Source organism: Bison bison, unplaced genomic scaffold, assembly GCF_000754665.1.
Source record: "Bison bison bison isolate TAMUID 2011002044 unplaced genomic scaffold, Bison_UMD1.0 scf7180017857936, whole genome shotgun sequence".
Lineage (NCBI taxonomy): Eukaryota > Metazoa > Chordata > Mammalia > Artiodactyla > Bovidae > Bison > Bison bison.
In genome coordinates this window covers 7,267-20,537 of record NW_011488509.1, presented here as the reverse complement: position 1 = coordinate 20,537, position 13,271 = coordinate 7,267, and the positions used below count along the sequence as shown (strand labels likewise).

At 37.3% G+C, this 13,271-nt stretch overlaps 1 protein-coding gene across 1 annotated transcript; it reads left to right on the top strand.

The window, feature by feature from the left end:
* Positions 1 to 11,376: 11,376 nt before the first annotated feature.
* LOC105004090 (olfactory receptor 2M3-like) lies at positions 11,377 to 12,312 on the top strand. Its single transcript, XM_010861624.1, has one exon. It carries the CDS (start codon positions 11,377 to 11,379, stop codon positions 12,310 to 12,312), a length of 936 nt encoding a protein of 311 aa, XP_010859926.1.
* Positions 12,313 to 13,271: the final 959 nt, after the last annotated feature.

Sequence of the window (13,271 nt, the reverse complement as noted above, 5' to 3'; positions counted from 1 at the left end):
TTGTGATATTGCCAAACTGAAGATTTCCATTTATGCACTTCAAAATATTCCGTATTCCCACATCTTACAAGTTTCAAGAAAAGTTCACAAGAAAAGTGAAAGTGAATATGCTCATTCAGGTCCGACCCTGGGACCCCATGGGCCGTAACCCACCAGGCTCTTCTGTCTATGGAAATCTCTAGGCAAGAATACTGGAGTGTGTAGCCATTCCTTTCCTTAGGGAATCTTTTTGACCCAGGGATAGAACCCAGGTCTCCCACATTGCAGGCAGATTCTTTACTATCTGAGACACCAAGAAAGCCTCACAGACTGTACAGTTTCACAACTCAAACTTCATCGAATTCTTCTTTTCTTTGCTTTGATGGCACCAATTCCAAGAATTTTACTAACTGGTATATTTTGTGAGATATTTGGAACATAAACAAATAAATGGGGTTCTCTTCTGTTTCACATCACTTTCTCCAGTAATTTGTAAACTGAAAAGTTGTACTATGTGGTGTCTAGGGAATTTTTCATAACTAAAAATTCATGAGTCTCTTTCAAAGCAGTATATTGAAGTATCATGGTTTATGATTATTTCATGAAGCCTTTTGAGGTGGGTCTCTAACAATTGGAAGATATATATGTATATCATATTTATCCAATAAATATGTCTAATAAATGAAAGATAATTTACTAAGGAGAGCAATTCTCTGTTTTCTCTTCTCTTATTTTTAGTATGAATGAGAAAGAGAGACAGGATGTGAAAGGAAATGATAATACTTCCATGATATTGTGTAAAACTGTATACAGTATGCTAAACATAGAAATATACATCAAACTTTAATAATAAGGATGAGAAAAGTTTGTATTTGTATAATCTATTGAGTGTCAAGATTTTTTTCATACACATTTGCTACTTGATTTTTTCATGGAAAGCATTTAAGGTCAATAGGGAAGGTAACAGAGTCTCAGAAAAAAGATCATTTTATATTTATACTTACAGGTAGTGAGTCACCTAATAAATCCTAGAATCTCTGAACTGGAAAGTGATAATCATTCTCTGATTCTGATTCTATTTCAGGCTTTCCTTCTGTCTCTTCTAGAAACATTTAGCAGCAGCTACTCAGATGGTCCAAAGGAGCCACATTTTAAAAGACTGAGCCATCATATGGTATCATGGACCTTAAATCCTTTACCTCCACAGAGAATTCAGTCCCTTGACTTTAATTATACAAAGGTATGCTCTCTTTCAGATGTTACATTGCATGTCAGAGGGCCACACAGAGGGATTGTTGGTAGAGAGAGAGAGAGAGACCTGGGATCAGAGGCTGGAGTGTCTGGTGTTTCACTGGGTCACTCATTGTTCGATAATTTCTCAAAAAAGATTCAACAAAATAAAAATAGGTAAACTGGACTCCATCCAAAATTAAAACTCCTGTGCTCCAAAGGGCACAATCATCATTGTGAAAACTCTACATATGAGATAAAAAAGAATATTTATAAGCCATATATTTGACATGGACTTAATATCCAGAATGTATTTTAAAAACTCTACAACTCAGTAAACTAATAAAAAATGAGCAAAGGATGTGAATGGATGTTTCTCCAAAGAAAATATACAAATGACCAATAAGCCAGTGAAAAGATACCCAACATACTAGTCATTCAGTTCAGTTCAGTTCAGTTCAGTCGCTCAGTCATGTCTGACTCTTTGTGACCCCATGGACTGCAGCACGCCAGGCCTCCCTGTCCATCACCAACTCCAGGAGTTCACTCAGACTCATGTCCATCGAGTCAGTGATGCCATCCAGCCATCTCATCCTCTGTCGTCCCCTTCTCCTCCTGCCCCCAATGCCTCCCAGCATCAGAGTCTTTTCCACTGAGTCAACTCTTCTCATGAGGTGGCCAAAGTACTGGAGTTTCAGCTTCACCATCATTCCCTCCAAAGAAATCCCAGGGCTGATCTACTTCAGAATGGACTGGTTGGATCTCCTTGCAGTCCAAGGGACTCTCAAGAGTCTTCTCCAACACCACATTTCAAATGCATCAATTCTTCAGCCCTCAGCTTTCTTCACAGTCCAACTCTCGCATCCATACATGACGGTGATTTATTCTGTGCTGTGTTGTTCAGTCATGTCTGATTCTTTGAGACCCTATGGACTGTAGCCTTTCGGGCTCCTCTGTCCATGGGGATTTTCCAGGCAAGAATACTGGAATGTGTTGCCATGTCCTCCTGACCTGGGGGTCTTTCCAGTCAAGGGATGGAACCCAGGTCTCCTGCATTGCAAGTGGATTCTTTATCCTCTGAGCCACACGGGAAGCCGGAGAATACTGGGGTGAGTAGCTATCCCTTCTGCAGGGGATCTTCCTGACCCAGAAATTGAACCAGGGTTTCCTACATTGCAGGTGGATTCTGTACCAGCTGAGCTACCTGGCTCAGACAGTAAAGAATCTGCCTGCAATACAGGAGACCTGGGTTCAATTCCTGGGTTGGGAAGATACCTTGCAGGAGGGCATGGCAACCAACTCCAGTATTCTTGCCAGAAGAATCCCCATGGACAGAGAAACCTAGCAGTCTACAGTTCACGGGGTCTCAAAGAGTCAGACATGACTGAGCGACTAAACATTCACATGGTGATTTACAGTGACAAAGATTATACAACTTTACTGTATATTTAAAATTTGTTAAGAGGTTAGATATTAAGTGTTCTGAACACACAAAAGCACTTTAAATGTGAACTGATGGATATTTTAACTTGCTTGATTGTAGTAATCATTTCATAAGGGATATGTAAATCAAAACATCAAGTTGTATACCTTAAATATTTGCAATTTTATTTCTCAATTATATCTTAATAAGATGTGAAAAAAAATGAAGTTGATTTCATTGGAATACCTTGTTTATATTCTCTAGCTCTATAACCTTGCACAATTTACTTAAGTAGCCCATCTTGGAATAAAAATGGAGATCATAATATCTGTGTTAAAGTACCTCCAAAACAATGTTTATAAGTCTTCTGTGAGTTTACATACATGTTTTCAACAGTGACAGTTACACTGGAAGCACTCTGTATTTTTCCTCTCATTATTATGTGAAAAGGAGAAATTTTAGGGGGTTCACAGTAATACTCAAGAAAAGTGACATAATTATCTACCCTGAATAAGTATTTTCAAAATAAAGAAGCTAATTCTGCTTCTTTGTCCTAGGAGAGAAGATGAAATACAATACAAACTATTATAATTAAAGACAAGAGAATGGGTTCCTCAGAGGGCTATAACGTTTAAGTTTCTATCTTCTTACCATGAAGTGAAGTCGCTCAGTCGGGTCTGACTCTTTGCAACCCCATGGACTGTAGCCCACCGGGCTCCTTGATCCATGGGATTTTCCAGGCATGAATACTGGAGTGGGTTGCCATTTCCTTCTCCAGGGGATCTTCCTGACCTAGGGATTGAACCCAGGTATCCTGCACTGTAGGCAGACTCTTTACCGTCTGAGCTACCAGGGAAGCCCATTTCTTACCGTGAGTATAGCAAATAGAGACTCTCTAGGAAGGAAGTCCTTTTAATTGTAACTGTAGTTTCTATCTTCCTGGGAGCTATAATAAAAATGTGGTTTATAGCAGGTATGAATTCCAGATTCCAGGAGTACATACAGAATTTAAGTGGAAATGGATTAATAATTTACTGCTTAAAATATCTAAAAAGAGAGGTAGATTTTCACTTACATTGATATATATTCACATTCATGGATGTATCATGTATATAAAATTGTAGCAATATTGATTCTCTGTGAGGGTTAAACAATATAACGCATTTGAAAATTGTATTGAAATAAATAGTATTATAGTGATTTGGAACCATTCTGTCTCAAGATATGCCTCAACTAAAGTTGATTACTTTGTCTTTTCAGTATTTTATCAGTAACTGTAACGTTGCTTATTGTGTGTTAAATGTTTGTTAATTATGGAAATATGAAAACATGCAAGATATATAATTTGTGTTTCCAGTAACCAACAATCTCAGTGAAATTATGTACCACGCACACCCGTACAAAGAGGTAATGTAACTACCAAGGTGAGAATGTGTCTAAGCCAATGTCAAACTTTGTTGAACATGGAGATAATTGGTTTCACTACTTAAATGATTTTTCTACTAAGCACTTTATGGAATTCATTCAATTTTTCCATACATTATTAGTCTGAGGAAAGTTTTCTTTTAAGGTTAGAGAGTTGAGACATAAGTTACTAGCTTTAGCTTGTAGATGGGAAAGCTTGGATATTTTTTCCTTTTTTCATATAATATTTATATTACTCAGATGATAAAGAGCTTGGTGGTTGATTGAAGTCAGGAGGAAAAAAAAAAGTGGCAGGAGAGAATAATGACATAACTGAGTGATTTGAAAGGTAGGCTTGAATCACAATCTCTTTTAATGAGCACGCCTCATATTAACAGATACTTTACAAGTTGCCATGTGCTCTTTTTAGACTTTTACATGTTTTTCTAATTGCTTAATGTAACTTGAATTAGACACAAAAGTTTATTAATGGCAAATTGATTATGCACAATTTTTGTGAACTGCTTTAAAACAACATTACCAGTGTTTTTAAAAAGCAGGTTGACACTATTCCTGATGATACAATTCTCGTGGTTCACACCAGTGATAACTGTTCTATCAATACTGATAAGCTTCTTCAAAAACTATATCATCTGTGTTTAAATTTTATATAATAGGATTAAATAAAGTTTCCCCTGTAATGTATTTTGTTTCTTTAACATTCTATTCTCGAGGCTCATTAATACCACCTGTAACTATGATTATTAATCCTATTATTGGTATATACTTGGGTTGTATATTGCTATTAGAAGCAGGGTCACTTGGTCACTTTTGCTCATATCACTTTACTCAGTTACGGTCCTCTCAAGAAGTAGTCACAATTTCCATGATTTATGGGTTGTTATTGCTTGGACAAATACATGTCATCACAGCATCATGAAATCCACGACTCTTCCTTGAGAAATGATGAGGTACAGTAAATCATTAGAACTAATAAATGAGCATACTGTGTCCTTCACAAATTGAAAAGTTTATTTTAAAAAAAGCAGTGTGGTTTAGGGCTTACCAGGTGACACCAGTATTAAAGAGTCTGCTTGACAATGCAGGAGACACAAGAGAAGTGAGTTCAATCCCTGGGTTGGGAATATTCTCTAGATAAGGAAATGGCAACCCATTCCAATATTCTTGCCTTGGGAATCCTATGGGCAAAGAAGCCTGGTGAGCTACAGTCAATGGGATCACAAAGGGTTGGACATGACTGAATACACAGACAGGAGAAGCGGGCCACAGAGGATGAGATGATTGGATGGCATCAATGACTTAACGAACTTGAGCTTGAGCAAACTTAGGGAGAGAGTGGACAGGGAAGTCTGGCACACTACAGTCCATGGGATCACAAAAACTTGGGTATGACTTAGCTACTGAATAGCAACAACAATGAAGTTTAGATAAAATTAATACAAATAAAACCATAAAATTACAACTAAGGAAAAGAGAAAAGCTTGACAGGCAACCTGTGGTGGATTCATGTTGATGTATGGCAAAACCAAAACAATATTGTAAAGTAATTAGCTTCCAATTAAAATCAGTTCAGTTCAGTTCAGTCGCTCAGTCATGTCTAACTCTTTGCGACCCCATGAATCGCAGCACGCCAGGCCTCCCTGTCCATCACCAACTCCCGGAGTTCACTCAGACTCACGTCCATCAAGTCAGTGATGCCATCCAGACATCTCATCCTCTGTCATCCCCTTCTCCTCCTGCCCCCAGTTCCTCCCAGCATCAGGGTCTTTTCCAATGAGTCAACTCTTTGCATGAGGTGGCCAAAGTACTGGAGTTTCAGCTTTAGCATCATTCCTTCCAAAGAAATCCCAGGGCTGATCCCCTTAAGAATGGACTGGTTGGATCTCCTTGCAGTGCAAGGGACTCTCAAGAGTCTTCTCCAACACCACAGTTCAAAAGCATCAATTCTTCAGCACTCAGCCTTCTTCACAGTCCAACTCTCACATCCATACATGACCATTGGAAAAACCATAGCCTTGACTAGATGGACCTTTGTTCACAAAGTAATGTCTCTGCTTTTGAATATGCTATCTAGGTTGGTCATAACTTTTCTTCCAAGGAGTAAGCATCTTTTAATTTCATGGCTGCAATCACCATCTGCAGTGATTTTTGAGCCCCCAAAAATAAAGTCTGACACTGTTTCCACTGTTTCCTCATCTATTTCCCAATGAAGTGATGGGATCAGATGCCATGATCTTCGTTTTCTGAATGTTGAGTTTTAAGCCAACTTTTTCTCCCTCTCTTTCACCTTCATCAAGAGGCTTTTGAGTTCCTCTTCACTTTCTTCCATAAGGGTGGTGTCATCTGCATATCTGAGGTTATTGATATTTCTCCTGGCAATCTTGATTCCAGCTTGTGCTTCTTCCAGCCCAGCATTTCTCATGATGTACTCTGCATATAAGTTAAATAAGCAGCGTGACAATATACAGCCTTGACGAACTCCTTTTCCTATTTGGAACCAGTCTGTTGTTCCATGTCCAGTTCTAACTGTTGCTTCCTGACCTTCATACAAATTTCTCAAGAGGCAGGTAAATAATTTTAAATTAAAAAAAAATTTAAAGAAGATTTAAAAAAAAATTTACCTCATTATAGGAACATTTTAAAGAAATCAATAGGTATTCTGAAAAAATTCTCAAATTTATTTATTCCAGAAATGCTATTTTTTAATTTTCTTTCTGCCAAGACAGCTGCTAGTCAAAATGCTGTGCTTTATTTCACAGCAAATAGTCCCAGATAAGTTAAAATTTCAAGAGATATTTTGCCAAAGATCCATTTCTTGGGAAGAGCGTATAAAAACACCATGAGGAACCCCTGTTTATTCTGGAATGTATTTTAGTATTGTTTATATTCTGGGAGCCTGCAATGAGCATTTAAATTTGGGCCTCATCTTCTTGGTGGTTAAAAAATATATATTCTGTCATACACACACACACACACACACACACACATATATATATATATTAGAATTAACATTTAGTTTCCTCATGAGAACCAATACTTGTTTATTTTTATACCCATTCAAGAGTAAATATCTACATGATTCTTTTATAGCTGGTAGTGGGTAATGCAGCATATCTTCCATCTATATAAATATTAAAATGTGCTAAATATTTTATATGACTGTTTCTTGCCACATTATCTGGAATTTTCACTGAGTGAAAATCAGTGAAAACAATTTCGGTGCATGGCTATGAAAGGAATTTTGAAGCAGCATACAAGTAAGTGTGAGTTTCTCTAAGTTTAAAGTGATCTAATTATGGAACTGAGAAACTTCAGAGAAAATATGTATGTTCTACATTTGTTAGCAAATGCTATTTAAAAATTAGATCACTCAACTGGACTTAAAAGCTTTATGGCAGACATGTCCAGGCGATATCCAATAGAAGTGTTCAAAATTTCATATCAGTTTAGTTACTGAGACAGATTTATCCCCGCATGTGCTAGCTAGGTATGAACTAACCTGACCAGATAGTTTCATCCTTGGAATCATGTTGCAGACAATTAAGGAGAAACATGGTGGATCTGTGGGCTAACACAAAGTCTTATTTGGGTAAGCTGATTTATCTCAATAGTTCACAAGTTCAGAATAACTGGGCAGTCTATGACATGTCATTCAAAATATTTGAAGTGAAGTGAAGTGTAAGTCGCTCAGTCATGTCCAACTCTTTGCGACCCCATGGGCTATACAGACCATGGAATTCTCCAGGCCAGAATATTGGAGTTGGTAGCCATTCCCTTCTCCAAGGGATCTTCCCAAACCGGGTCTCCTGCATTGTGGGCAGATTCTTTACCAGCTGAGCCACAAGGGAAGCCCTCAAAATACTTGAGGGAAGTTATTTTTGGAAGTAAATGTAGCTATATAAGCACTTGAAATTATTGATGCAACATAATGGCCTTCTTCCTGTCTGAACTTAAGACTACTCCTGTTTGGGCACCAGGAGGGTATTCTGTGTGGGGGACCCACTCCCATTCCCCCAAAGCCCCTAAGATGCCCCTTGAAGGGACCAGTTTCTAAGCTATCAGTAACCAATAATATTCTTCTATTGGTATAGGGAGATGTACATAAAATTAAGGCCTGTTTCATCCTTCATGTTGTTTGACAAAAAAATATTTTCTCACTTTTTTTTTTTTTTTAAAGATTGTATTCCTCAGTTCGTTAGATATACATGAGGCATCTTTAGAGGCAGTATTTAGTAGATTAGCATTTGCAGGTCACAATCGTTCACTGAAATTTTAAAATACTTTTGAAATTTCTCTTGTATCTCAAATGATGTTCACAATGTATATAAATAATTAAAACTCAAAGAAACTGCATTTTACTTGTTCAGTCACTAAGTTGTGTCCAACTCCTTCAGGACCCTAGAGACTGTGCCTGCCAGATTCCTCTGTCCATGGGACCTCCCAGGCAAGAGTACTGGAGTGAGTTGCCATTTCCTTCTTCAGGGCTTATTCCTGACCAAGGAATCAAACTGGTGTCTCCTGCATTGGCAGGTGAATTCTTCACCATTTAGCCACCTAGAAAGTCCTGGCATTTTATTATCTCTCCACTTAAACTATTTAAACTCAAGGAACTGAATTTAAGGTTCCATCTTCCTCTACAGATTTATCTTCCCTTGCCTAGATTACTCAGCTTTTGTAATTTATTTTGTTTTGTTTTTAGTCTCTTCACAAAAAGGCGATGCCTGAAATAGTGAATAAATTGCATTCTTGTTTAATTTTATATCCACCAGACTGGTCTTTCTAACTTATGACATTTTTTTTTGTTATCTAGAATAATCTCCTAAGGTCTATTAATGTTGCTCACACATGTATAATTATCTCATACATTAAAATTTAAATGCAACAGTGAACAAGAAATATAGCTCTAACTTAGAACACTCTGTTTTTCCTAAACCTTTTGAACAGCTCTGCTATTTGCATGTGTGTTCTATTTATTAATTTCACCTCTGTGAAACTGATGCAAAGACTGTTCTTTCCTGTGATGTGGTCCATTTCTTACCTTCACTGTCTTTAGGCAAATGCCACCAGATAAGGGAGGTCGTCCTTGATTATTCTATTCAAAATTGAACACTCCAGTGTAATTCTAACAACTTCCTTTGACTTTTTTCCTCTATAATGGTGGTTTTTGTCACTATCTGATTAAAATATAAATGTTAAGTACTTTCTTTGCTGATTGTTGCATTATCCTTGGTGCCTAACACACAGATAAATCTCAATGTGTTGTTTTAATGAGTAGACCTCACTTTTCTCTGAATTTCTATTTTTTTTATGTATGAATTTTCTATATGACATATTGGTAACATATGACATATTCCTAGGAATGCTCTAACATTGACTGGATTAAAGCAACAGAAATTTATCCTCTTCCAATTTTTCTTGTTTTAGTTGCTAAATCGTGTCTGACTCTTTGTAACCCAGTTAACTGTAGCCCATCAGGCTCCTCTGACCATGGGATTTCCCAGACAAGAAATACTGTAGTGGATTATCATCTATTTCTCCAGGGGATATTCCCAATCCAGGGGTAGAACCTACATCTCTTATGTCTCCTGCATTGGTAGTTGGGTTCTTTACAACCAACACCATATTTTATATGTAAGATGTACATTGCTACTGCTAAGTCACTTCAGTCGTGTCCGACTCTGTGCGACCCCATAGAGGGCAGCCCACCAGGCTCCCCAGTCCCTGGGATTCTCCAGGCAAGAACACTGGAGTGGGTTGCCATTTCCTTCTCCAATGCACGAAAGTGAAACGGGAAAGTGAAGTTGCTCAGTCGTGTTCGACTCTTAGTGACCCCATGGACTGCAGCCTACCAGGCTCCTCCATCCATGGGATTTTCCAGGCAAGAGTACTGGAGTGGGGTGCCATTGCCTTCTTCAAAAATGTACTCATATCTATATATAGAATATATATAGATTCTGAAAAGGTCTGGCTAGTCAAGGCTATGGTTTCTCCTGTGGTCATGTATGGATGTGAGAGTTGGACTGTGAAGAAGGTTGAGCACCGAAGAATTGATGTTTTTGAACTGTGGTGTTGGAGAAGACTCTTGAGAGTTCCTTGGGCTGCCAGGAGATCCAACCAGTTCATTCTGAAGGAGATCAGCCCTGGGATTTCTTTGGAAGGAATGATGCTGAAGCTGAAACTCCAGGACTTTGGCCACCTCATGCAAAGAGTTGACTCATTGGAAAAGACTCTGATGCTGGGAGGGATTGAGGGCAGAAGGAGAAGGGGACGACAGAGGATGAGATGTCTGGATGGCATCACTGACTCGATGGACGTGAGTCTGAGTGAACTCCGGGAGTTGGTGATGGACAGGGAGGCCTGGCGTGCTGCGATTCATGGGGTCACAAAGAGTCGGACACAACTGAGCGACTGAAATGAACTGATATATAGAATATATATTATATATAATGCATATTACTTCTATCTATGTGTATACACATATCACTGCAATCACTGCTTCCATTAATATGTGCCATTTTCCTTATATCTTTGTCTTCACATGGTCATTTTCCTAAAAGACACAGTTACATTGAATTAGGGTCTATACTATTCAAGTAAGACCATAACTTAACTAATTATATTCTTTATTAGGACTTAAACATATCTCTTTTTGAGGAAAATAAGTCACACCACACCAGCATGGTGTAAAATAAAGAACACACACTTTCTATTTACACAATTATATAATCGCTTTTCAACTCATTCACACACTGTACTGAATACTTGCTATAAATTACAAACCAAGCACTCTATACTATAATATAATTGGCAAGTATTTAATTTTTGTTAGCACTTACATTAATAACAAAAGTGCTCAGTACCATAGGAGTAAGGGCTTAGATCTTACTCTCCCTCTTTGTTACCATTATTCCACATACTTATTTAACTATATTTTTTCCTCTGTCAACTTATTGGTAAGTGACTTCTGATGTTTCAGGATGCTTTGTTTTTGCTTTTGAGAATTTTCCTTTATATAGAAAACTTATCAAAAATATAATATTTCATATTAATACCCTAATTTTTCAATTAAGATTAAAAAAATGTTTAGAGGTTGAACTTGGGGCAATTTCACAGTTTTATAAATGAGGGAGGTATCAGGAAGATTTATTTCTCTTTAATACTATACTCCTTGATTCCTAAGATTCCTAAATCTCATCATGCCATATTGGTTAAAAACCTACACAATTTTACAGAATCATATTCTCTGTAAGGCATTATGGAAATGTTTACCAAACCAATAAACATACATTTTCTTTTAATAGTTAAAGAACACATTCATCATGGCATGGGAATTTCAGACCTTTAATTCTGATTTCATACTGCTGGGAATCTTTGATCATAGGTCCACCCACATCTTCCTCTTCTCTCGGGTCTTGGGCGTCTCTGCAGTGGCCATCATGGGAAACACTCTTGTGGTTCTCTTCCTCTACCTGAACGCCCAGCTCCACACTCCTATGTATTTCCTCCTCAGCCAGTTATCTCTTACGGACCTTGTGCTCATCTCTACCACTATCCCCAAGATGGCCTTCAACTACCTGTCTGGTAGCAAGTCCATTACCATGGCAGATTGTGCCACACACATTTTCTTTTATGCATCACTAACTGGCTGTGAATGCTTCCTCTTGGCAGTCATGGCTTATGACTGCGATGTTGCTACATGCCATCCACTGAGATACACCAGTCTCATGAGACTCAAAATTTGTGGACTTATGACTGTGTCTTCCTGGGTCCTGGGTTCTACTGATGGTGTCATTGATGCTGTAGTTACATTTTCCTTCTCCTGTTGTGGATTCTGGGTAATAGCCCACTTCTTCTGTGATTTCCCTTTTCTTCTAGTTATCCAATGCAATGACACTTCAATATTTGAAGAACTTCTCTTTTACTGCTGTATAATGATGATTCTTTTCCCTGTAGCAATCATCATTGCCTTCTATGCTCGAGTTCTTCTGACTGTCATTCTCATGGAATCTGGGAAAGGTCGCCACAGAGCTTTTGCCACCTGTTCCTCCCATCTCATGGTAGTGGGAACGTACTATGGAGCAGTTTTGTTTATGTACATGTGGCCTGCTTCTAATCATTCCCCCGCCCAGGACAGGATGATGTCTGTCTTCTACACCATCCTCACTCCCACACTGAATCCCCTCATCTATAGCTTCCGCAACAAGGAAGTGGCCTGTGCGTTCCAGGTTTTCAGGAAGGGTAAGACTGGAGAGTAAGTTGCTAATTATCTGCATTCTTTGCTTTCTTCTACATTTTTCTCTTTAATACTCTTCTTTTTCCATTCAGTTCTAAAAATAGCACTTATAATGTACATGTTTTTGGAATAACTTATTCTGTGAAACTAAGTACTTTTTCTGTTTTGCAGGAAACTATGTCAAATAGCCATTATTACTTTATATTCAATCCTATTATGACTTTATTATACAACATATTATTTGAATAAGGACATTATAGATTTATTAAAAGGTATTAGGAATTTGGGGATATACAACTGGGTAACAAAAAAAGCTTTCCTATAAAAAATTATGAACTCCAAATTTTTTTGAGGCACTTTGAATTTATTTTGGAAAAAGATCAGTGCACTGTGCTTTTGGACATTTACTCAGTGGTCTATAGTTTATTTTTAGTCTTCCAAGTTTGTAGAAGAAAGTACAATAACATTTCAAGACACATTTTTACAAATTATACTTTTATTTTTCTCCATCACAAAAATTTTAAATATGATTTAACAACCTCAGATACAATCTTTCTTCCAAGTTGTCAAAATCCATATAAGTTCAATTCACTGAATCAAGAAGTAACTTTTTTTCAATATTCAGATATCCAGTGAACTGAAAATGTGCAAATTTCCCTAAGTTAGGCACTGATGCTTATAAATTTTATTTATGAATATAAATCATATTGAAATCCAGGATATAGTTAAGCTTGTTATGTGTTTAATAAGAAAAAAACCCTTATTACACCATATTAAGTATAAAAATTTTATAACTGCATTATAGTTATATTCCTTTCAAGGAAACTAATTTAATCTCAATGGCATATATTTTATGAAATATGTGAAAACAGAAACACAAGAGAATCAAATAGTCCTACAATTGAAAACTTACTTCAGCATTTCTGCTTACAGGATAAGATTTTATTAAACTATTGAAAACACTATAATACACTTTTAGGT